Source organism: Culex pipiens, chromosome 3 (genome assembly GCF_016801865.2).
Source record: "Culex pipiens pallens isolate TS chromosome 3, TS_CPP_V2, whole genome shotgun sequence".
Classification (NCBI taxonomy): domain Eukaryota; kingdom Metazoa; phylum Arthropoda; class Insecta; order Diptera; family Culicidae; genus Culex; species Culex pipiens.
Genome location: NC_068939.1, coordinates 73,888,188 through 73,914,248, shown reverse-complemented (window position 1 = coordinate 73,914,248; position 26,061 = coordinate 73,888,188). Strand labels below are relative to the sequence as shown.

The following is a 26,061-nucleotide window of genomic DNA, read 5'->3' as shown; positions in this document are numbered from 1 at the left end:
ATCGTTTATACAAAAACAAATTATTACTTAGATGAAAAAAAGGAAATTTTCATAATATCACTATATTTTGTACGGAATTTTTTTTTTATCAATTGTTTAGCAGTTTTTAAGTACTTTTATGTATTTATTTCCCAATAAAATATGATGTTGCAGCAATTCGTATTTTTTCCATAATAAAAATCCATATGGTACACTTGCCCCACCTGGACAAAGTTTTTTAAAAGCTCTCAACAAAAATAGCCAAAAGTTAAATCACAGACAAACAGACGGGACACTCGAGTTCGGAACCATCGTCCTTCAATAACCGAGCCAAAACGGTTATTTCAAATGCAATTTAGCTTCGGCATCCACTCACCCGGCGCTGATGGCGCTGCTGTCGTGACAGCTCGCCCGTCTTTCCTCAGTGTGTGTAATGTGTTTTTGTTGTTGTAAAGTTGAGCATGAGCACGTGGCATCAAATAAAAACAAAACAAAATATGATAGAATTCAGGAATTCTAACGGTGATCCACAATCCAGGCTTTGCGGGACAAGTTTGGGGCAGTTTCGACCAGGGTCAGATAAGCGGCTGACTAGCGAGGACATACCCTTTGCCTCACTATTAACCCGGTAGCCCGGTAGGCCTACTCAACTGCCTGTCGATATCGAGGCTGCTGCTGAGGCGCCCGCTACTGCAGAGGAAGCCGGACCCTGTGGTAAAGTCATCTCTTTCGGAGCAACCTGCTTATCCTTCGTGAACTGATGCTCAGATTGCTGCTGCTGGTCGTACTTTTGGCTTTTTGGCGATGTTGCGTCGATCTATTTTGCGGCAGCGTTTTTTTGGAATCTTTGCAACTTTTTTCATCTCATTTTGCTGTTTAACGCAACTTAACTGCGCCGTGGACACGTTTCCCGCGGATGTTTCGAAACGAAACGCGGATGTTTTTGAGAGCAACGGGGAGGACCAGTGGTTTGGTCTCTGTCGTTGTGGTTGTGGTGCGTCGTTGCTGATGCTGCCGCATGGTTTGGCCGTCATCTTCGGCCGTCGGTGTTAATTTTTATTTTTATTTCATCGAGTACCTACTGACGATAAGCAACAACAACATTATTTAAATCAGCTGTTGATGTTTACAATCGTTAAGGCTTGATTGTCTCACGCATACACTGACATGACACATGACAGTAAGGGGTTTGTATTGGTATGTTTGGGCTGCGCTTCGGCATAAGCTCACCAGGTAGCGCTGGCGTCGCCGTGATTTGGTGGTTTGATGAAGGACGATGAATTTCAAAAATTATTTGTATGGAGAGTCACGTCTGTTTGTCTGTGGTTAAATCATACTTTATAATAGGTGCAAGTCATTGGTAGGGACACTACTGATCTAGGAAAAATAGCATTTTGATAAAATGAGCCTTAAATCGAACCCTAAGCCTTATTTTGTACTTTCCAAATATTATAAGAAAACAAAGGTTTTGAAAAAAACTTCATTAAATCTCATGCCCCGTGGCGTTCACGTCGTTTTGGCGGTTATGTGGTAGTAGAATCAGCTAATTGCATTGCTAGCAACAATTCCTCATACTGGAAATAATCAAAATTGTAAAAATTACGGCCGTACGAGCGATTGTTCCTCTTGCCCCATATGGTCGTCTTGCCCCACCTTCCCCTACATGGAAGAGCAAATCAAAATAAATATAAATTAAAAAAAAATCTATTTTGATGAAACTTTTTCCATGTTTTTTACTATGTCAAACCAAGCCATAGTTTTTCATACAAGTCTACATACAATTTTGCCGCTGACCCTGTGCGTCGACCAACCGCTTCCCTCCATAAAGTCCAACCGTAACTACCTCCACGTGTCCTCTCTCGCCTTCCTCGCACGCAGTTTTTCCAGAAGATCCTGGCAGTTGAGATTTTCCTCCGGTTTCCAGGAGTTTCCGGAATCGTCGCAGCCCTTCCACTTGATCTGAAACTGGACTCATCAGAGCTTAGCTGAATTTTATTTTAAAATTGCTTATTAAATTTTATTACCATATTTTAAAGTTAAAACACCTTGTTGGGAGAGCGCAACCCCTCACTTATTGCTTCCAGTTTTGTTTGTTGACGTTCGGCGTCGGGTTTTTCATTCATTCAAACAATGCTTCTGTCATAGTTTCGTAGCATGCGTTGACCGTTAAAACTGAGATTTCGATGGATTCCGGCGTCGCCGGATAAATCTGCGATGCGCAAACTCAGGGTTGAACGGATGACCATGAACCCTTAGAGAAAAATGTTCCTTGGACTAAAGATTGTCGCTTAGCTTGTAGGAGCGTTTGAAGTAAAATCACACATTTCCCATAGTAATTTCCATGTAAACTTTAACCCCCGAGCGACAAGCCAGTTTTCAACCAAATGAGCTCAAATTTGGTATGAGAGTCCCTATGGGTACCCTCTACTAGATGGACTTTATTTCAGCCGGATCCGAGCACTTTCGAAAAAAATGACCCACCCTAATCTATATCTCGGCAACGATACAACCAAATGTCTTCAAACTGGTTTTGTTGATTGATAAAAATGTATATTTAAATGCCCTGAAAACAGATTAAAATATTTTAAGTGTGTGCTCAAACCAATCTCTGAATTTTTTGCCGATTTACATGTATGTAACCCCCTAGGTAACCCCTTAAATCACTCGATAAATGAAATAATTTTATTACTGTCAAATGTTGTGCATCGGAAGTCTGAATAGAAACAGCAGATTTTAGAGCACTTAAAACATGATTTCAAGAAAATGATGTACAATTTTTGTTTTTCTGCTTTTCTCAGCAGTTGAAAAAATTTAACCCTCAGCAGCCCAAATTTTTTTTTTCGAAAATTTGTATTTTTCCCGTGTTCAGGAGGTCGTTTTGAGCATCTTTTTTTCTACGAAAAACTTTTCTTCTCTTGTTTTATGTTTTTCTTGTTTCATTTTTAGCATTTTTATTTGCTTTTATCTTGTCTAGTTTATGTTTGTTTTTGATAGTGTTTTTCCTATTCTACCTCCTCCTATCATTACATCTTGCCTATCTAATTTTTTCATGTTTTCACAGTCACTTTTTCAATGTTTTGCTTGTTTTTCACATTTTCTGCTATTAAAGGGCACCATTAGCATTTAAATTGTAAAAAAAATAGTTGAGGCATAGTCTGGGATACTAGAAAAGTTACTGCAACCCGTCAGCTGGGGCGAATCGAGACTACAGTCTGAATAGGGACAGCAGTGTTTAGAGCATTCTTGAAGGTTTTAAATTTGGAAATGGGTGTACACATTTTGTTGGTCTGAGTTTTATCAGTGTTCTATCCGAAACCAACCATGGTTAAAACTGCTGTCCCAATTCGCCCCATGTGTCCCAATTCGCCCCAGTTGACGATACTTTTTTTTACTTAAAATATAGGAAATGATAGTAAAAAAAAACACAGCCAATGTTGACCCCTAAAAAATTTCAATTTCTAAAACATTGCCAAAGTCACATAAAACAAGTAAAACTTCCAACCCATAAATTTTCAAAAATTTTAAGAGTTCTTTTTTCCAATGCTTTTTAAAGATTGACAAGACAACATTTTTTCGATGGATTAACTATGGTCCCCTTGGAACGAGCTGTCAAGTAGGAACTTTTCTGTCAAGAAGGACCACGAGGTTAATTTTTCCAAATTGATTTAAAAATCCATTTTAAACTCTTTGTGGTCGTACAAAGGGTCATTCTACTCAGAAAAATAAGCTTTATCGCTGTAAACAATAATATCAGCAATCTAAGCTTCATTTTAGGACCCAATTCAGCTCTCAAAAACATTTTTTTTTCTGCAATTTTGATTATTTTTTTTTCAAAACTTCTTTTCTCTGAAACCTGTTTTTGCGTCCGGAGGTTATGCGTGGTAATTCACCCAAAACCTCTTTTACGCAAATGGACGTTTGACTTCCCCATCAGATAGAAGGCGTGATCAGGCAAACCTTGTCTCGAAAAATGCCACTGGGTCCGTCTGGGATTAAACCCAGGCCTTACTGGGGTGAGAGGCTACCACGTTAGCCCCTACACCACCGGACCCGGTCCCATTTTGTATGATCAACCCGAAAAAAAAAATTATGGAGACTTGTATGGAAAAACTGTCATTTTAACAAAAATGTATGACCCTATTTTCCTCCAGAAAACGATCCACAAATGTTCACAGTTCATCTTGTTTGGTAGCCTGTGGCACTTTTCACAATCTACCCCCTAGCTGACAGCTGTCAACTTTGGTTTTGGGATCTTCTTCGCCGCCGCGCCGCGGTGCTTTGAAAATTTGCCAAACTTTTCCGAGGCACGGCAGCCATTTCTGTGGGAGCGTGTTATTTGCGAGAAAATCGTTGCAAAAACGTACTAAACTCAAGGAAAAACTAGTGCAAAGTGTGTCCCAGTTGGCAAGCTACAAAAAGTGATAGTTTTCAAGGCTCGCACCGCGTTTTCGGGATGGTTTTCCAGGTAAATAAAGTTTTGCGGTGCTTGGACCACCCGGTCGACGCCATCTTTGGAAGAAAAAAAAGTGGAGGCGCGCGTCGAAACGAACGGGAACCGGCCGAGTAGGCGTAGCGGTTTTTCAAAACATTTTTTTTTTTCGTTTGCTTCTTTCTAGCCGAATTATCGTTCCGGCCAGATGAATCGTGGCGGGGGTCGCGGAGGGTACTCCCACAGCCGGGGAGGTTCCCGTGGGGGTAGCTCGTACCGCGGAGGCGGTGGTGGAGGTTATCATCACGGCGGCAGCTATAATGATCGGGACAATTCGCGGAATCGGTACAGCGGTGGTGGGGGCGGAGGGAACAGCAGCTCGTACAACGATAATCGCTCGTCCCGGTACGACAACAACCGGTACTCGCGTCAGGACACGCGCCCCGGAAGTGGAGGGGGCGGCGGACACTACAAGCGAAACGATTCGTACAAGGTTGGTTGATGTTGCGGGAAAATTGTTACGCAATTGCCAATGTATCGATTTGGAGTGAGGACGAAATGCATTTCCCAAACACCGACGTCGTAATCGAGTAGCCTCGGGAGCAAAGATGCAGTGGCTGGGCATAGACAAATAAGAGCCAAGTCATTGTAGAAGTACGCAGCCAGTTCCATTTACCACGATTGATACTCCAACTGGAAATAGAGGACAGCAGAGATGTTCGTGAAATCCTGGAAATACCCGGATTTTGTCTGATAGGCCGGCTGTGACCAGACATAACACCATATTGGATGGTGCCAAACATACAACAGAAGCCGTGCAATGTTATAAAAATCATTGATAAAGCCGAAAACCACATTAATCAAAGAGTTATGTATTGGTGTTGCAAACGCATTAACCATGTTTCAGAATTTTGATCCATAAATCTATAAAGGCGATCAGAGGAGAAACGATCAGAAAAATAGCAGGGAAGTGGAATGCTTTCAGGTTAGATCAGTGAGAACAACAAAGTGAACATTCAACGAGTTGTTAAAGTATTGGAAAGGGCTTTGATGCTTGACTGTGAAGTCCGTGTTTGGGAAAAGCTGGTTTTGGAACAGTGAGACAACTTTTAATCAAGGAATATTTTCCTCAGGATAACCGGGATCGTCGCTCGCCGGACCGGAAGCGCCCTCGCGCGGACCATTCGCAGGTAATTGCGTCTCACTATCTAGTAGGTATCATCTATTGCGTTTGCCGAGTGCAAACAGAAACAAAACAACCAGTACTGATTTCTTTAAGATTTACCCCCGTTAACACTCAGCAAAAGAAAAGAATCTGTCCTATTAATTTGCCAATCGATTTACCCTTCTATGCTAATCTATTTTTTCTGTTTACTGTACCTTCTCAAAAATCCATAATTGAAAACCAATCCCACTAGAAGAGAATTAGAACACAGATAGTATGAACTATTTTCACATACACGCTTCCTCTATGCAAGCCATGAAAGCCTGAGAGAGCGACCTAAAAGATGCGATGGAAGGCTTCTCTGAAGCGAAAGCGCGTTTTCGGTGAAATCAAACCACTAGAAAAGAGAGAGAGAGAAAGCTGGAGGAAGTTTTGTTTCAGAGCACGAACGCGCGATCAACTCCGGAAGTTGCAGTCACAGGAAGAAGAATCAAGTTGTAGACGGAAGTCAGAAGCTTCTGATTGCGTCAGGTTTTATCTTCAAGGGGTGGTGTTGCTCACGGAAGGACAAGTCGGCGAAGCTGCGTGCGTGAAGTGATCATTTGAACGATGCAAGATTTTTTTAACAAAGATTTTTACAAAAAGAGAGAGAGCGAAGCTGTAGGACGAGAGTGTCACGAATACCGTTGCAATTGACGACGAACTCGAAGAGAGCAATCTCCTTGGACGAGTCTAGTTTGTGTGTTGTCTCCTGCCTATAGAAAGATCATCATCGAGGGTTGTGTGTGGGCGCGAGAGAGCGAGCGAGAACGCGATAGAATTGACCCGGAGAACCCGGAGCAAGACCAAGGTGTTGCAGTGCAGTGTGCATTCTCAGGGGGACGTGAAGCAAATCAACCAGAGCGAAATCATACTTTCCACCATTTGACAAGATCAAGAAACGAACTTTGCCGAACGGTGCACAGCAGACCGTTGTCTCTTTGTTTTCTTCTGCGTTGCGTGTTGGCCGAATCGGTCAAGTCGTCCGCCCTTGTAGAGCAAGCCAGCCGAAAGAGCTGCTTCTGCTGCTGCACATCCGGCGTTCCGACGAGTCTGTTTTAATCTTTAGCGAAATCAGAAACATATAAACTGCTACCAAAAAGCTCACATCTTAGCACCTCTACCACGAAACAAAAATACCAAAAATAAAATAAAAATCTATAAAATACCAAACCAACCTCAAACAATCCCATTGATACTAATTTCTCAACCTCAATCTTCATCAACTTTGAAATTTCTCCTGTATGTGAAATTACACGCGATACGACGACTTTGCGTCTGAAATCGTACGCTTCTACGTTGAATTAACGCTGCAAACAACGGAACAACCACAAACAACAACACCAACTGAATACAACCAATCGCGCGCAGGGAGGCGGCCGGCGAGATTACAGTGCCGGAGGTGACGGCGGCAATTACCATCGTGGCCGCGACGGAAGCTCCTCCGGTCGGTACCATGACAGCTCGTCGTCCTACGACAAACGCAACAGCAGTGGCGGGGCCAGCGCCGGCAATGATCACCACTCGTCGTCGGGCGGCGGAGGAGGCTCGAGCGAACGGTTTGATAACCGCAGCAGCAGCCGGGGCCGCGGAGGAGGCGGAGTTGGCGGCGGTGACAAGTCGCGCGATTCGATGGGACCGCCGCGCTCGATGGGTCCGCCGAGGATTTCACGCGGAAGCTCCAGCTCGCTGCGCAGTTCCGGCGGGGGGCCACGGTCGACGTTGCCGCCGCATCTGATGCGACGGGGGCCGGGTGGGCCACCGACCGGTATGCGGGGTGGTAGGCTAACGAGTCGTTTCAGGAGCGATGGGCGCCGGGGTGGCATCCTGACCAGCCGGTTCAACACACGGCGCGAGATTATGCCAATTCGGACGCGGCGGTTCCCGCCGGTGCGCCGGGACGGGGTGGGCAGCGGCCGGATCACTAAGCGCACGCTGGACACGACCGGGGTGTCGAAGAAGTAAGTACCCTGTTTAAACTTGTTTCAATTCAACGAAGCGTATTTGCGATGAATTTTACGCAGGGTGGCCACTCAAGTCGGGAAATCGGGAAAGTCGGGAAAAAGTCGGGAATTCGCAAAAATCCGCAAAAAATCGGGAAAAAGTCGGGAATTTATGATTTTTTGTCAAAAAGTCGGGAAAAGTCGGGAATTCTAAGCATACTTGTTTGAAAATTATTTTTTAACACTTGAATTATTTTGTTATATTTTGTACAATTTTCAAATTGAATTCACTCAATTCTGCTTTAGTAACTTACTTAAAATTGGAGGTTCTTTTCACTATTTCAATATATTTAAGTATGGAACAGCTTGAACAGCTGTTCAAGACATTCAAAATCTTAATGAATATTGTATGCCTTTGACACAGATTTTCATAATATTTTTTATGAATCAAATGATCTTTATTAATTTTTGTTTATCAAACAAGAGGTGACGTTAATGAAAAACTAATATAAAAATAGAGCCTAATGGCCAGCTTAGAGTTATAATTCTACATATTTCATTTTGTCAATAGATTGAATATTCGAAAACTGATTCCAACTTAAGTTTGGCAATGGATTTTTTTTTGTAAATATTTTTAATTGTTAAACTAAATTCATTAGGTAATTTAAAATATGTTTTTTTTTTCAAATGTTGCTCTTGAATTTTGTTTGTGAGTATGGGTAAATTACCTTGATAAAGCTTGATTTTCAGTTTTCGGAAAACTTAAATATCGAATAAAATCCAAAATTGAAAAACTTTTTTACGTTTTGAAAACATAAAGAAAATATTGAAATTGCAAAAAAATAATCCAAGAAATGTTGAGTTATTGCAAAATTATTTAAAAATTGTTTCTTCAAACATTTTGCTTAAAATAAGTGGGAAAACATAAAATCATATCAAACTGAATTTTCATGGAAAAAACAGTTAAATACTGAACACAAGATAAATTAACATTGATTAAAAAAATCAATATCAAAAATTACAAAACTTAAAAGGGAACTTCGCAAAAATATTATTTTATGAAATCCTAAATCCTTTGAATGAATAATAACAGCAATTATGTTTTAATCATTCTTTGGTTTAAAATTATGATGAAGTTTATATAAAAATAAGAACGAAATTTCAAGTTCAGTTATCTTTAACTTTTTGTCATTTCTAGTTGAAACGAAGTATCAAAAACTATACGTTTGCCAGTTTAAAAAATAACTTGAAAGTTATAACAATTGAACTTTCGATTATTTTTTCAAAGACTAATTGTTTGTGTTTCTACTCTGAATCATAATAATGAATTTCCATTTTTGATTTTTTTTTATTTTTTGTTTTGTCTGTGTATTTACAAAAAATGCCTATAGTTGGATTTTGTTAAATTCATTTAGATTTTTTTTCGGTGCTTAATTGACTTTTCTTATAATAAGTTTTTTTTGTTTGAAATCATTCTTTAGATAAGAAATGCCTATTATTTAAGCATTTTGGAAAAGTCTGGAAAAAGTCGGGAAAAAGTCGGGAATTCGAAAATGGAATTTGAGTGGTCACCCTGATTTTACGTAGTAGGTCTGGCCGCTTTGTGAATCGTAATTTTTGGAATCCTCGTCAGATGCATTCATAAATAAGCTATTTAACTACGTTTTTCATTCAATTGACTTGCTAAACTATCCTGAAACATTGGTAAAAACCGTACGACCCTTGAGATCGGTCCTGCAAATCACTGGTGGCCGCATCCGGAACCGTATCGGGCAAACATCATTAAATAATCGTGTGACATATCAAACAACTTGGTTTTGAATGGGGAGTGTTCCTGGGATAGTCGGAAAACAGCGCTAGTTCGACGAGCCGCAACCGACGAGACCGTGGCACAATACAAATAAGCGCTGAAACAGCAGAACACGATCTTCAAGCTAAAGAAGGCCGAAATAGAGCAACTGACGCGGAAGTTCTACGAGAAGGTTAAACGTTCCCGGCAAGCCAACACGTGTCGGGACGCCGGCTGATTTCTTCTCATGGACAAAGGCGACCGAGCCACGTAGCTTAGTGGTAACGCTTCCGCCTCGTAAGCGGAAGATCGGGGTTTAAATCCCGGCTAGGACCAACACAACTGGTGATCGTTTCTCTTCTGGATTCGACTGCTTAGTAAAGGGAAGGTAGTGCATCGTCACAAGCTGGACCTTATCAACGACACCTTAGGAAGGCGACCTATGGAATGTTAACATTAGTTGAGTGAAAAACTGCCACTGAATCCGCTTTGTAAATGCCGGCCCGATACTCTTCAAGGGTGTTCCCCTCAGGAACTGGGAAAGATTTACTTTTTACTTTACAAAGGCGAGAGGTTGGATAGGTGGCAGCAGTTCTTCAACGAGCACCTCAATGGCTATTCAGCGGCTTTGAAGCTGACCAAAACTTCCCGGCACCTGATCTGGAGACAGCAAAGAGGGAGGAAGGCTGATCGGTTACCCGGCGAGCTCTTCAAATATGGTGGAGAGCTGTTGGGTAGGTCAATCCACTTGGTGATTTCGAAAGTCTGAATGGAGGAAAGACTTCGTTCCGCGAGCCGACGTGTGCAGGGACAACGAGGGGCACCTGAACGTAAACAAGAGCGAAGTGTTGGACAGGTGGAAGCAGTACTTCAACGATTTCTTCAACGGCGATGAAGCGAATGGAGACGGCGTTGAAGTCAAACTTGGAGCGCCCACAGCTGATGAACAGTTCCCAGCACCTGATCTGGAGACGGTGAAGAGGGAGATCAGGAAGCTGAAGAACAACAGAGCTGCCGGCAAGGATCGGTTACCCGGTGAGCTCTTCAAATATGGAGGAGAGAAACTGGCGAGGGCGCTTCACTGTGTGATTTCCAAGATCTGGGAGGAGAAGCTACCGTATGAATGGATGGATGGTGTCGTGTGTCCCATCTACAAAAAGGGCGATGAGCTAGACTGCGGAAACTACCGCGGCATCACGGTTGTGGGGTCCTACCAAACGGGCTGGAGCGCACGCTATCATGGATCAAATATTTTTTCTCCGACAAATCCTCGAGAAATGTCGTCACCTGGAGACGGTGAAAGACAGGCCCGTAGCCAGGGGGTGGGCTTCGGGCTAAAGCCCCACCCGAGGTGGCTAGGAGGTACACCGAATTGGAGCGGGAAGCGGAGAAGGTTGGATTGAAGGTGAATGTTGCGAAGACGAAGTATCTGCTGGCAAGAGGAACCGAGTCTCTCAAGACTCGCATAAGACCGAGCGTGACGGTCGACGGGGACGAGGTCGTGGAGGAGTTTGTGTACCTCGGATCGTTGGTGACGTCGGACAACAACTGCAGCAGAGAAATTCGGAAGCGCATCATTACCGGTAGTCGTGCCTACTATCGACTCCACAAGACCCTACGGTCTGTTCATCTTTCCCGACGTACAAAGTGCACCATGTACGAAACGCTGATAAAACCGGTCGTCCTCTACAGGCACGAGACGTGGACGATGCTCGAGGAGGACCTGCAAGCGCTTGAAGTCTTCGGAATCGGACAATTAATCCGGTAAAGTTGGTGTTCAATTCGGAACCGGTTGGAACGCGGCGGAGGGGGGCGCAACGTGCACGGTAAAACCAAGTGGAGGAAGATCTGGAAAGTGTTGGAGTTCCGAGTCGGAATTGGAGAGAAGCAGCCCAGAACCGCGTTAGACGGCAACGCATCTGGAGACAGCTCATGACCCGCAGGTTGTCCGAGCACGTGTAGGACTTGGCATGAATACGACGAAGACAAAGTACATGAGAGGAAGGGGATCGAAGGACGTCGGCTCCCCAAATCTCACCCCTCTAACTGTGGATAGTGATGTGTTGGAGGAGGTGAGCGTGTTCGTGTACTTGGGATCGCTGGTAACCGCCGACAACGACACCAGCAAAGAGATCTGGGCTCGTATTTTGCTGGGAATCTTGCGTACTCCGGATTACCCTCACACCGGATTGAGTACAATGCCGCACGAAGTTGACGATGTACACAATACACTGATTAGACCGGGAGTCCTCAATGGCCACGAGACCTGGACGATGCGGCAGGAAGACGAACGTGCCCTTGGAGTTTTCGAACGGAAGGTGTTACGAACGATCTACGGTGGAGTGCAGGTGTCTGACGGAGTGTGGCGAAGACGAAGCCACGAACTGCACGCGTTTCTTGAAGAACCGACCATCGCCACCCAGGCGAGGCTCGGGAGCCTCAGATCGGCCATGAATAGACGTCTGACTGGCAGAAGAGCAGGGAAACCGCGCGCACACTGGAAAATTGTAGAGTAGCAGCGTAAGATCGAGAAAGAGAGATGCGTCTTCTTGCCACAGCACGCGTAGATGGTGCGCTATGCTGATTGGCATGGTTCGAAGAGCGGGTATCGACACGAGACAACAGGTCAGTTCAACTTCTTGCTTATGCCGACGACATTGACATAATTGAAAAGTGTTTAAACCAACTTGAAGTGTGGGTGAGCGAGTTCGTGAACTTGGGATCGCTGGTAACTGCCGATAACGACACCAGACTCGAGTGCAACGCGTCATGAAGCATGAACCATGAACTGCACGCTAAGCTGTTTGGTATGGTATTGAAATACGGTTCAGGAGTCGGTCTCAAAGATCGTACAACTTTTCCAAACGATTCAGGATAGTTTAGCAAGATGACTTATTTGAAAATTAAATTAAATAGCTTATTAATAAAAACGTCTACTGAGAATTTGGGTCTTCCTGGTGTAAAAATGAAGCTTCATGGTCAGCGAAAAACCATGTTTCAGTAAATTGTATACCTATTTCATGAACTCCTTTCTCCCCCCGCAACTCGCAGAGCACTCATCAAGCGCGCCCTCGCGGCCGCCAAGGAGCTGGACGACGATGACCAGACGACCGAGAACGAAGGCGAGGAGGACGACGAAGAGGAGGAGGAGGAAGAAGAGGACGTTGATGACGACAAGGACACCACGGTTGCCGATGGCGAGGACTCCAAGCAGGATCTGGAGGACAGCGAGGAGGAGCCGGAAGACGCGGACAAGGAGGTGTCCGAGAAGGCGGACAAGTCCCAGGACGGTGGTGGTGACGGGGAAGAGGGTGGGGACGAGGAAAAAGAAGCAGGTGGAGTGGCTGAAAAGGCGGACAAGTCGGAAGAGGTTGGCGAGGGGGACGAGGAGAAGAAGGACGCTCCGACTACGCCGAAGAAGGTGGCCGCTGCTAAGAAGGTCGTTAAGGCTAAAGGGTCACCGGCGAGCGAGGATGGTGGGGATAAGAAGAAGAAGGACACCCGGATTACCACCAAGTACCGGAACTCGTCGTACATCAAGCTGAGCTGCTGTCACTGCGGAACCAAGTGTATTCACTTTAAGGTAAGCTTGTTGGATGGTGTTTGTTTAGTAGAGTTATTAACAATTCGTAATTTACATTGTAGGAGTATCAAAATCATCTGTTCCGTGGACTGCACAAGGCCGCCATGCGTCGACTGGCCGGCAAGACCCGCGACAAGCTGATGGAGATGCGCCAGAAGCAGCGTGTTGCCCAGAAGGAGGAGGACGAAAAGGTTGATGCCGATAGCGAGCAAAAGTCGTCGTACTGTCCGCTGTGTCAGCTCAACTTCCGCCAGCCCAAGACGGTCCACCAGAAGTCCGACGGCCACAAGGAGATGAAGCGGTTCCTGATGCCGTACTGCGCGACGTGCAAGATCGGCTTCAAGAGTCCGATGGCGTACGAGGCGCACCGTTGCTCGCTGGAACATCTCAAGTTTAAGGCCCGCGTCGAGCGGTACGCGGCCGCTGCCAAGGAAGACGAGGACGCCGGAACGGAAATCGACCTGGAGAACTTTACCACGGTCGATGAGGTGGGCAACGTTGACGAACCGACTATCGACACCGGCAAGGATAACGCTTCGACGCCCAAGAAGGATGGATCCGCCGGACGGCCGGGAACCGACGACGATGAGGACGATAGTGATGGCGTTGACGATGACACGGTCATCATTGGGGCGGAACATGTCAAGAAGGTGGAGGTGCAGTACTGTGACCTGTGCAACATGTACCTGCCCCGGCGCGACGATCCGGAGAAGATGCTGAAGGCTCACTGCAAGAACCGGGCCCATCTGCGGTTGTACATCCGCCAGCGCGAGGACAAGAAGCTGCGAATGCGCGCCGAACGCATCCACAAGAAGAAGCTGACCGACGCCAAGGCTAAAAAGGACGCCAAAAAGGGCGACGCATCGGTCACGTCGGAAGCGGATTCCAGTGAAAAGGCGGACGCCTCGGCCAAATCGGACAAAAAGGGCGACGACTCGGAAAAGAAGGAGGAAACCGCCAACGAGGACCAGCTGTGGGAGGTGGTCGACAACGATCTGGGCGATCTGCTGCGCGAGGTCAGCAATCCGACCGAGGACGCCGAAGAGGAGGAAGACGAAGAGAAGGCCAGCTCGGAGCGGTACGACAAGTTCAAGCACACGGAAAAGAACGGCGTCGAACCGGCCAGCAGCAGCAGCGTTGTTGCGGATGATGACGTGGTGGAAGTTCCGGTCACACCGGCGTCAGCAAACACGGAAAAGAAAGCGGGCGCCGCAGCGGTCAAGAAGGCCACCAACGGCGATGCCAACGGTGGCGTGGCCGCCGCAGAGAAGGAAGTCAAGGCCGATGCTTAAGCCGAGAGTAGTCATCATGTGTGTTTGCACGCTCTGACAAAGTTTTCATTGTGTAACACAAGTGTTTTAATTTTTAAATTTCCAACATACCTTTACTACATAGACGTTGCAGCCGGCGCGCTCCTGGGTAGGCAAAACGGCACGAATACCCAGTTTAAAATAAACATTAAAGTGTTGTCGAGCAAAGTTCAGCTAAAACTTCACAACTGAAATAAATGATAATAAATAGCAGACCAGGTAGTTAACATCATTAGAAAGAAATTCAAAGTTTTGCTTAAAATTTAAACACATTTATTAAATACTCCCCCCTCACAGCTCAAAATCATCCCGCATGTCGTTATACTCCAGCACGTGCTTCCGGATGGCCGATCCGTCCACCCACGTCACAAAGTCCTCCAGCGTGCGAGGCACCAAAAATGCCGGATCCTTCACCACCTCCGCACCCACCCGCACATGTCCGTGCTCAATCAGCTGCGTGGCCTGCGAGATGTTCTCGGCCATCTTACTGCGCAGCAGCACCACCGGAAGTCGCCGCCGGCAAAAGCTCGAAGCGCTCAGCTTGCTGGCGTTTTCCAGGTCCCACTTGGTCGCGATCAGGCCCATCACGTACAGCTTCTCCAGCAGCAGCGCGCTCATCTCCGTCCGGAAGGGATGCCGGGCGTCGATTTCCGCAATCTTCCCCGCCAGCTCACGGATGTTGCGGGACAGTTTGTTGTAGCTGGAAAGGAGCGGAATCAGTTGGAATTCCCGCTACAAAATTCAATTTTAAGATACTCACGTAGTGTAATCCTCTCGCTTTTGGACGTTGTACTTTCGCATCACCTTCACCTCGTTCAGATTGTTGGTTTCCTTCCAGTTGAAGAAGTCCACCTTCTTGAGCAGCTTCTGCTCGTGGAATTTGAGTTTTCGAACCATATTGACGAGAAATGTGGCGAATTATCACAAGGTTTACAAATTTAATCGAATTGAACTCGCGAGTCGCTCGGTACAAAACGTAAACAACACCACGCTGTGTGGATCGTGTGGATTACGGTTCTGACAGTTGTCGAATTGTTCACAGTTGATCTGAGAAATGTAGGGGTCGTTTGAAAATTCCTCGATCTTGTTCTGCACTGAGAATCAGCAAGTCTGGATTTTTTTTTTTTTTTAACAGTTCCAATAAACTAAATTTTCAGTTTTTGCTTTTTGGGTGTTTTTGGAACCGCCTTGAGTCAGGGGTATTAAAAAACATCCAAAAAGCAAAAACTGGAAATTTGGTTTATTGGACATTTTCAAAAAAACACTCCAGAAGCGTATTAAATGTTCACGCACGTTCAAAATCACTCAGTTTTCGTCAAAACAGAACCTACTCAGTAATGAGTAAAGGGGGCATCTGTCAGATCTGAGAGAATTTCACTCAGAATAGAGGAGAAAAGCAACTCGCGACAAAATTTTGAGGCTAGGAATTTTGACAGGTATGATTTTCATAAAGTATTCGCCTCCTTTTCTCTCCCACAAAAAAACTGGGGACAATGTAGCTGTCAAACTAGGCCAAAATGTTAAAGTCACTCACAAAATGAACTTTGAGTGATTTGAGTTCATTTCTGACGTCACGATTTTCTCCTCTATAAAGGAGAAAATCGTGACGTCAGAAATGAACTCAAATCACTCAAAGTTCATTTTGTGAGTGACTTTAACATTTTGGCCTAGTTTGACAGCTACCTCGTTCCCAGGTTTTCTGTGGGAGAGAAAAGGAGGCGAATACTTTATGAAAATCATACCTGTCAAAATTCCTAGCCTCAAAATTTTGTCGCGAGTTGCTTTTCTCCTCTATTCCACGAAAACTGAGTGATATTCACCCGGATCTGAGTGAAATTCACTCAAATTTGACAGATACCCCCTTCACTCATTTCTGAGTGGGTTCGGTTTTGACAGAGTGATTTTGATCGTGCGTGTTGATTTGAAGAAACCTTTTTTTATTAAATAATTTCCCCAATAACCCACTGAGAATTTTGGCTCGAGCCTCGAGTCGATCTGGCTCGAGAACGAGTCGAGGCTCGAGCCAAAATTCTCAGTGGGAAAACTTGCAAGATCAATAGGGTCCTAAAGCCCTACGTCGATGTTTATGTACAACGGCAAAAAACACGATTAAAAACCATTTCTGATACTTTTTTCTGATATTAAACCCCGTCTAAAAAATCATTGTTAACACTCAAACGCTCGGGTAGCCATTTAACCTCTATTTTTTTCTTAAAAATCATATAACTTTTGATAGAATTGAACAAATTGTATGCTTCCGGTTGCAAAAGATCCAGATTTGTCTATATTTTGAACTGTCAGATGGGGGAAAAATATGGTCCACTTTTAACGGAGAAATTTCAGATTCCGTTGGGGCCTTCCTATATGGGTATATTACAAAAAAATCGACAGTACAATGTCGGAAACGATACAAAACTTCAAGGAATCATCCTAATACCACAGACAAATACAGTGCTAATACATTATCCTGCAACAATAACTGACATAGTCCATACCTTCGGGACACCGGAAACGGTGCACTGAGCTGATGTCAATCAGTGGCCAATTGGAATCAGCTTAGGTGCCCCGTAGGACTTCACTATAGTCAATTATTTGTGCAGGATGATGTATTAAGATGATTCATTGAAGTTTTGTATCGTTTTCGACATTGTTCTGTCGGAAAGTTTTTGTTATATTGACCAAACACCGATATAGGAGTACCGAGGTACCCCAACGGAATCCGGAATATCTCCGGTAAAAATTGACCATATTTGTCCCCCATCTACGGTTCAAAATATAGACAAATCTGAATCTTTTGCAACCAGAAGCATCCAATTTGGTCAATTCTACCAAAAGTTATAGCAGAATCGTCTGATAATCCGAATAGGTCCGTTTGAATGCTTGGGGAACATTTTTCCGATGGTCAATTGACGGTTTTGTTCAGAACGCCAGAAAAAGAGCGTGTTGTGGCGCTCCTCGGCAAATACACAGAAACCCCGATGGTACACTGAGCAAAACTCACACATCGCATCGAAGTGTTTCGCACATGATCTGACCCTGCAGTACAGAGCACTTAAATATCAATCGCAAAACACTCGAAATTGCGAAATTGTCTATGAAATAATTTCAATAGCCAAACACTTTAATTTTAAATGGTGTTGAAAAATAATAGTACGTCCAAGCGACAACAGGATCTCGCTTGTTAGTCGTGCACGCAACCACTGCGCCGGCCGGCCAGTTGAAAACGATCTAGCCTCGCTTCTAGCCATCGATAAAAGTCGCGCTAAAATCAATCAGTGAAACACATTAAATTCAAGTGGAAAATCACGTTGACTTTGATTAGTGCTTGTTTTGTGTAGGTCTTAAGATCATTTTCAAGTGTTTTCCTCATCCCTTTGAATAGTTCAAGACAGTGGGACAAATTCATGAGCAAAACACTTGAAAAGCTTGAGCCACCCGAATGACAATAACGTGTCAAAAAATACCAAAAAGTTAATCGCCCAAACACTTGCATTTGATAGTGATTTGGATTGATGTTGAAACACAAACCCATTAGATCTATGATGTGGCTTTACTCAATAATTCATGTGTTTGGGCACTTGAATAAAAAGGGTGGCGAATTTTCAGTGTATATGACACCAACTGTTGTCAAACGAACGGGGTCACTTTTTAGTTTGACACTGCAGCTTTGTTGACAAACAAACGGAGCACGCGGTCGCATGATGGCGGCATCGAGCCAGAATTAGGGGTGATCATGTGATTAAAAATGAATGTTTTATCATGAAAAATAATATTTTTCCGACCGAATAAAAAATTGCGAGCATGTTCAAACAATTATTCATGATGTCGGAAAAGTGATTAAAAACCAAAATTTCAATCCATAATTTTTCTATAAATTGAACTTTTTCACTCCAACTGGGAACCCCTGGGTCTATCCACGACCGTTTCCAATGACCGTGCAAGAAAATCCAGCTACGAGCTAAATCCACAATATGTCCTGGGCATTTATGAAAATATTATGTCCCATCCCCGAGGGTCCCGGAGCACCAAACTTCTAGCATTGTGCTACCCTTTGTAGATTCAGAAATGCATTGAACATTCGTGCTCAAATTCAATTCACTTCAACGCATCATATTTGCGGTTAACTTTACGCAGTAAGCCTGGCCGTTTAGAAAAGAAGGATGTTGGAAGTAATCGCCCTGACATTCTCCAGAATCATAACAAAATTTTCATACAATTTTTTTTTGTATGGATCGTAACACGGCCTTCGACCCCACTCATCCTCCCTCCCAACTGCGTTACGTAATAAAAAATCGCTCCCTTAGTATTTATACATGATATTTTTCACTTACATGAGTGTTTTACATTCCACATTTTGGAATATTTTGTTTAAATGTTCTGTAACATTGATGACATTGATAGAATTAATTCTATCTATATCAGCGGTTCTTAACCTTTTTCGACCAACCCCCTTGGATTATGTTCAAGACCTTAAGGAATTTATTCCCCCCTTCAATTTTAAATTTAGTATCAATTCACAAAAATCATATTTTTGGCTTATATTTATGTAGAAAGATAAAATTTTGCATTACAAAATATTTTTCTACTCTTGCAATAAAAGAACAAATTCTCAGCGATTTGTTTTAACAATTTTTCATAACCTGCTCATAGTCAATGGAATGCAAATGTCTAAAGAAAAATTTAAACAGCCAACAAATCTTGAAGAAAAATCTCTTAAATACAAAAAACATTAAGCTAACCTAAAACACCAAAACTCGAGGAAATTATAAAGAAAATAATGCACTGTTCATGTTTGAAAGAATTTCAATGAATTCTGTGTCACAGACAATTAGAACAGCTTATTTTTGAAACCTAGAACATTAATATTCAAGAACTCTTTAAACTGTTCAAACAATATGAAAATTCAAAGAAATTAATTTCTTCGAATAAAACATTAATAATTTTTAAGCTTTTGCCCGTTATATTTTAGACATTTTCAAAAATGAAACCGAAAAAAAGGCAAAGAAATTCACATATGTCACAAGCAATTTAAAAATAATTATAAGCATTACAAAAACGTTCAAAACATAGAATTTCTATTGCATCCTCATTCCCCCCCAAGAATGGCTAAATTCCTCCCCAGGCGGGAATTCCTCACCGGTTGAGAAACACTGATCTATATAGGGGAAGGTGGGGCAAGACGACCATATGGGGCAAGAGGAACAATCGTTCGTACAGGAGTAATTTTTACAATTTTGACTTTTTCCAGTATGAGGAATTGTTGCTAGCAATGCAATTAGCTGATTCTACTACCACATAACCGCCAAAATGACGTAAACGCCACGGGGCGTAAGATTAAATGAAGCTTTTTCAAAACCTTTGTTTTCTTATAATATTTGGAAAGTACAAAATAAGGCCTAGGGTTCGTTTTAAGGCTCATTTTATCAAAATGCTATTTTTCCTAGATCAGCAGTGTCCCTACCAATGACATGCACCTATTATTAAGTATGATTTAACTTTTGGTTATTTTGTTGAGAGCTTTTAAAAAATCTTGTTCAGGTGGACCAAGTGTACCATAAGGATTTTTAGTATGGAAGAATTACGAATTGATGCAACAACATATTTTAATGGGAATTAAATACATAAAAGTACTTAAAAACTGATAAACAATTGTTAAAAAAATTGTACCTTCAAAATATAGTGATATTATGAAAACTTACTATTTATCATCTAAGTAATATTTTTTTTCGTAAAAACGGTAAATTTTTTAGGTAAAATATTATTATTTTATCTAAGAATGAAAAAAACGTTTCAAATACATTCTAATATGATGTATCTAAGTGACAACAGTTCAATTGTTAGCAAATTAACATGTTTTTTCATGCATTGTTCCTCTTGCCCCAACGGGTTGTTCGTCTTGCCCCACTAGTTGAGTAGAACGTACGAAAAATAAAAAAAAACAGGATTTTTTTAAAAGTTATTCTATTAAAGTCTTAGTCAAAACCTGGAATAAGATGATTATAAAAAAATCCGACAGATTTTTTTAACGTTTTTAATGGGTTATAACGAGCATTTCCTTAGCTTGTTACACTTGCCCCACTTTCCCCTAAATTTAAATTAAATCTGGAGCTTTTTTGGCAAATCAAATTAATTTGATCAGTGCCGCACCGGCTCCTTAAACGAACGTACCATTAGCTTGGCGAACAACAATTCGAAAAGAAATGTTTTCTAGGCAAACACCTGATCACAACTTTAAACTTTGCCAATGTTTTGTGATCAGGAAATTCCATTTTGTATGAAGAAATTAATCACGCAAAATAGCTAATTTCATTTTCCTCAGAACGTCCGATCCAGCAAAATCTACAAAACTGTCTCTTAAAGTTTAAGAAATATTTTCAACAGCATTGGTAAAGATCAAAATATTTACTTTTTAAACAGGTTATTGTACAGTTATTGTACATTAACAATTCACAGTTTTGTTTAATGAATATTTTCAACGAGTTGAATAATGCATTAATTGCTAGAAATATAAAAGACTGTTCCGCCATATCGCACATCAGTACACAGTACCACAATGAACCTGTTAGCAGTTCTTTGCATCACATTCGCCATCTCTCAGGCTCAAATTATTCCAAAAGAGCTTGATACCAACCATGTGAAATCATTGCACCCAAACTTTCTAGGGAATCTTCTAGAAGGACTCAAAAATATCTGGAAGAATCCGTCTTCGAGCACCAGGAACCAACCGTACTTCATCCCCGGCCGAACCGGTATCGTACATCTGTTTGAATGGAAATTTGAAGACATTGCGTTGGAATGTGAACGAGTTCTGGGACCGGCCGGATATGGTGGCGTTCAGGTTTCCCCGGTCAATGAGTATTTGGTTGCGGAAACCCGATCCTGGTGGGAGCGATACCAGCCGATTTCGTTCAAGATCAACTCACGTTCCGGAGATGAACAACAGTTTTCGGACATGATCAAGCGATGTCTGCGGGTCGGGGTGCGAGTGTATGTGGACGTGGTGGTCAACCACATGGCGGCTCCCGGAGCAACGTCACCGCTTCGGGGAACGGCCGGGTCGGCTTGTGACCCGTTGGCAAGAGAGTACCCGGCGGTTCCGTTCAATAGGAGTCACTTTCACGCGGATTGCATGATCACGAACTATAATAACGCCACAAATGTGAGGGACTGTGCACTGGTTTCGCTTCCTGATCTGGATCAATCGATTCCGCACGTTAGAAAGGTGATCGTAGAATTTTTGAATCACCTGATTGGCCTTGGAGTGGCCGGATTCCGTATGGACGCTTGCAAGCACATGTGGCCACAAGATCTGGAAGCAATTTATAACGAATTGGATTCACTCAATCCGTTGTTCTTGTTCCCGCCATTTGCCAAACCGTTCATCTACCAAGAAGTCATCGATCTTGGAGGTGAAGGAGTCTCTGTGTAAGTATTAGAATGAGTAATGTCTCAATGTTTTTCAAGAATTTCATCCACAGCAATGAATACACTGGCTTGGGAGTCGTCACCGAGTTCAAATGGTGTCTCCTTATTGGAGAAATATTTGGTGGGCAGAAAGAAGCAAGCGCTTTGCAGACATTGACAAAGGGTGGATCTTCAGGAACTTTGATGCCGTCTGCTCAGGCACTGGTGTTTGTAGACAACCACGACAATCAACGCGGTCATGGAGCAGGAGGGGATACCATTCTTACATACAAGAGGAAATCTCAGTACGTCCAAGCGGTGGCTTTCACCCTGGCTACGGATTACGGAATTCCAAGGATTATGAGCTCGTACAATTTTACCAACTCTGATCAGGGACCTCCAGCAGACTCGCTGCAGACTATTGATTCTCCAGGTTTCGAGTCAGACGGTTCTTGCTCAAACGGGTGGATTTGCGAGCATCGTTGGCCAGAGATCAAAAGAATGATTCAGTTTAGAAAATATGTTCAAGAAACTACGCTGGATCACGTTCAAGCTAGTGATGTAATGTTTGCATTCTGCCGTGGAACTAGAGGATTTATAGCGTTCAACAACTCTCCAAACCCGGTGACCCGAACCTTTCACACGTGTTTGCATCGAGGACAGTACTGTGACATCATTTCCGGAGAGGTATCAACTCAAAGAATCTGCACTGGACTTGTCATCAATGTTGATGCTAAAGGAGACGCTACCATAACTCTACCTCCAAACTCTGTGGTAGCGATCTACAGAAGATCTAAACTCTAGATTCAAACATGTTCATGATGCAAATTACATTTATTAAAATATATTTGGTGGTGGCAATAGCCGGGTCAGTTACTTAGACATTATCACTGGGATTCCTTGTCCTTTGGTTGCCGAACTTCCTCCAACTGCTTGAATGCTCTGTACAGGTTCCGCGCCTCGTTGAAGATCGTTTTGTTCACCGCTCACAACTGCTCCGCCAGATCCCGAAGAACTGCCAGATCCACTACTTTGAAGTCCAGATCCCGTAGATTGGAGTGGATCAACGGATAACCCTGCAGAATGTCCACCTCCGTCGACACCACTGCCACTACTTCCGAAAGTACCTGAACCACCAGCCGATCTTCCACTGGGTGTTCCATAGGAATAGCCACCGGTCCCTGAGCCACCAGCGCCTAACCGTTGATGATCTCCACTCTGACCGTTAACTCCGAAGCCACCTCCGTAGGCACCATTCCCACGTGATCCGAATCCACCTAGATTAGACGCACCTGATCCTGTCCCAACATTTGCACTGCCGCCATCATAATCGATCCCTTCACGTCTCGATCCTCCCAAACCTCGATGGCCTCCCGCTGAACCTGCGTTCTGACCTCGTCCATTTCCAATTAGGGAGGGATCCGGATCGTAATGACCATGTGCTCCAGATCGATTGATGCCGTCCGAAGATCCTCCTGCTAGACCTCCGGCACCATAATCCTGACCTCCGAAGCCTCTCGCTGCATTAGGATTTGCTAGGTTATGACCATGCACTCCAGTTTGTCCTCCGCCGGTTGTTGATCGCTGACCCAAGCCAGTTCCTGTAGTACCATCTCCCGCACGGCCTGCCAAACCTGAAGCCAACGTTCGATCACCAGTACCTACTCCCACGTTGTTTCCAGCTGAATTTAGTCCCCGTCCGAAACCACCAGCGGATCCGAGCCCGGATGCAGCATCACCGTCGAGGACTCCTGCTCTTGTTCCCAAACCTGTTCCTGTTAGACCTGGAGTTCCTCCAGCTCTGGATAAGCCAGATCCAGACCCACCTGTTCCTATTCCTGATGCACCGACATTCCCTAACCCACCACCGTTGTAGGATGGATCGCGGTGTCCAACTCCATCTTGACCCAAACCTGAATGTCCGTTGATGGCACCAGCATTGTTGATACCTCCGGAAGATCCCAATGTTGGGCGAGTTACACCACTTCCAACTCTGCCTCCGTCGTTGCCATACGCACCTCCGCCGTATCCTAGCCCGTTAGGTCTTGCAAGGGTGCCTCCAGTCGGTTGAAACCCTATTCCAGGCCCAGCAACGTAAGCCAGATCATGGTTGCCGCCGCCATTCCGGAACGCGTAGGACCCGTGCACGTTGCCACGTCCGTCGCTACCCTCCTGCCGGACGGAGTCCGGTGTACGATAGCCGAAATTGTACGATCTGTCACCGGTTGCCGGTCCATCACCGTGGTGAATGGTACCCGCAGTCGGAGCTGGTGACCTGCTGTTGGCACCGTTAGGATCATGTATTCCACCGACACTGGTGGCTTCCGGATCGACGTACGAGTAACGATCATCACCAAAAGCATTCACCGACGGATCATTCCAGCGTGGAGTTGTTCCACCAAAGGGCGATCGTCTGCCAAGTCCATTGGGAACCGCAAGGCTGCCTCCAGTGGGCACAAATCCGATACCTGGACCTGCCCTGTATCGCAAGTCATGCCGTCCACCCGTTGGATCACGATACCAGTAGTTACCGCGCACGTTACCACTCTGATCTGCCGCAGCTTGATGAAACGCATCTCCGGTGTTGTAGGAAAATCCGTACGGTCTAGCCGTAGTGGATAAACCTCCGCCCACCTGTGGCCGGAAACCTCCAACGCCGGCGTTATATCGCACATTCACTAGTTTTCCGTCCGGAAGTAGCTGCGAGAACTGGCCAGTGACTTCATTCGCGGCAGTTCCACTCTGTCTTGCGCTGAATCCTCCGCCGGCACTGTATCCGTAATTGTACGATCCGTCGTTAAACCGCTGATAGTACGGACCAGGTGTGGTAGACCACGTAGCTGAACATACTTCCAGGATCAATGTGAGGACGAACAGTGACGCTATAATTGAGTTCTTTTCTGACATGTTCACCACCGATAGTAACTTCTAATGACCGATATCCTGAATCAAACTTCCATGTAGGATGCTTCAATTTGAACAGTCCGGAACGAAATGCAACTTTGAGGGTTCTGATCTAGTGCTTTTATAAGCCCCCAAGTCCAAGTACGCAACCAGTCAAAAACATCTTGTGACGAAACTGCTACTACTAGCAGCTACTAACATGATGATATTCAATGCAACACCCATCACGATCTGCTCAACGATCGCGGTGCATCTTCCCTGGCGAAGATTCGATTCCGCTGACGAAAGGCTTGAAGAGATTTGTCACAATGTGACGACGGGTTGTGTCACACGCTTCACTGCCCTGGGATCGTCTAATGAATCATGATTCATTAACCGAAGTAATAGAGTAGAAGATTTCTTCGTTAATCTTCTGAAACTATCTGGAATCTACTCTAAGCAAGAGGATCCAATTGTCTCTGGCTTAAATATAAGATCGGAAATGGAACATCTAACGAGGATTAATCATAGTACTTCCACGGGATACCCCGAGATTCTATTAGCTTATCAAACCATGTAATTTGTGATTCTGGGCATGCTCGATACACGTTTTTGAACTTAAATGTGCGGTTAAGTGGGAAGGACTATAAATCGATTAACTAATTATGGTGCTTTCAATATTTGGCCCCAGGAGATCCGGGAGTTCTGCGGTGAAGTGATAAATCGTCTGGTTCTAGCAATTATTGTCCAGACAGTATAAGTTAATGCTTTTGACGCTTCGAAGACCTTTGTCTACCCTCAAAAAGAGTCTCAATTCTAAAGTATTGTTCTTCTCTACGCCCAATCATCTCAACAAAAACAAGAAACATCCATTTGTCGACACCTGACAAATTGACTGTATGCTAATTTCGCCAGCACGTGCAACATTTGCATACGTGCATCTTCTTTATCGTAATGTGAAGCATTCGGCATTTCGATGTTTTTTCCCTCTAAATATGCTGATGGGACAAGCGACGGATATTAAGATGTAAAACAGTTAGATGTAAAACGTGAGAATTCATATTTCGCACAGAACTAGTCAGCTGCATTTCGTTGCATTTTTCAACACAATTATGAGCGCAACTTTTCATTTGAGTAACAGTTCAGACTGGATTATCCAAGGATTCGATCATTTGAAAGTTCGATAATGCTTTACAAACAAAGCAAAATGTATGCAGGTTGACGTTTCTGCAAACAAATGCAGGTAAACAAACAAAGCAGTTGTTTGTTTGTTTGTTTGCAGTAGTCTAATCCCTCCTTCACTGCTCATGTTCGCATAAATGTCTCATTAGCAAAAAAAAAAACAGCAAGCTGAGAAAAATGCAAAGCAAGTTTGTCCGACACATAAAACTACGCATTAAGTTTTCGCAAAATAAAACTGGATTTCCACCAGTTTTCTTGTACAAAGTTGAACTAATTTGCATCGATAACTCAAAAGAGATTGAATGGGACATTTATGCGGACAGGCGTTGTTCAGAACATTGGATAATCAAATCCT

General features: G+C 43.9%; 4 protein-coding genes and 1 pseudogene across 5 annotated transcripts; 3 read left to right on the top strand and 2 right to left on the bottom strand.

The window, feature by feature from the left end:
* The first annotated feature begins 4,259 nt into the window (after nucleotides 1–4,259).
* On the top strand, nucleotides 4,260–14,450 carry LOC120429650 (zinc finger protein on ecdysone puffs-like). Of its 2 annotated transcripts, none has more exons than XM_039594676.2 (6): nucleotides 4,260–4,444; nucleotides 4,596–4,901; nucleotides 5,542–5,598; nucleotides 6,984–7,573; nucleotides 12,396–12,927; nucleotides 12,990–14,450. In XM_039594676.2, exons 1-6 carry the CDS (start codon nucleotides 4,433–4,435, stop codon nucleotides 14,217–14,219), a joined length of 2,727 nt encoding a protein of 908 aa, XP_039450610.1. In that variant the 5' UTR covers nucleotides 4,260–4,432; the 3' UTR covers nucleotides 14,220–14,450. The 2 variants fall into 2 exon arrangements, with proteins under 2 accessions (XP_039450610.1, XP_039450609.1); XM_039594675.2 differs by having other exon boundaries at nucleotides 5,527–5,598.
* A 37-nt stretch (nucleotides 14,451–14,487) lies between these two features.
* Nucleotides 14,488–15,213, bottom strand: LOC120429654 (U3 small nucleolar ribonucleoprotein protein IMP3). The gene is made up of 2 exons (XM_039594680.2): nucleotides 14,998–15,213; nucleotides 14,488–14,937 (listed from the first exon to the last, which is right to left on the bottom strand). The coding sequence occupies exons 1-2, from the start codon at nucleotides 15,132–15,134 to the stop codon at nucleotides 14,529–14,531; spliced, it is 546 nt and encodes a 181-aa protein (XP_039450614.1). The 5' UTR covers nucleotides 15,135–15,213; the 3' UTR covers nucleotides 14,488–14,528.
* A 5,540-nt stretch (nucleotides 15,214–20,753) lies between these two features.
* Nucleotides 20,754–22,517, top strand: LOC120429653 (alpha-amylase I-like). Its single transcript, XM_039594679.2, has 2 exons — nucleotides 20,754–21,662; nucleotides 21,716–22,517. The coding sequence occupies exons 1-2, from the start codon at nucleotides 20,791–20,793 to the stop codon at nucleotides 22,443–22,445; spliced, it is 1,602 nt and encodes a 533-aa protein (XP_039450613.1). The 5' UTR covers nucleotides 20,754–20,790; the 3' UTR covers nucleotides 22,446–22,517.
* Nucleotides 22,461–24,651, bottom strand: LOC120429651 (uncharacterized PE-PGRS family protein PE_PGRS54-like). The gene is made up of 2 exons (XM_039594677.2): nucleotides 22,948–24,651; nucleotides 22,461–22,917 (listed from the first exon to the last, which is right to left on the bottom strand). Exons 1-2 carry the CDS (start codon nucleotides 24,546–24,548, stop codon nucleotides 22,515–22,517), a joined length of 2,004 nt encoding a protein of 667 aa, XP_039450611.1. The 5' UTR covers nucleotides 24,549–24,651; the 3' UTR covers nucleotides 22,461–22,514.
* Nucleotides 24,652–24,747: 96 nt separating this feature from the next.
* LOC120430323 (uncharacterized) overlaps nucleotides 24,748–26,061 on the top strand; it is a 3,297-nt pseudogene continuing 1,983 nt past the window's right edge.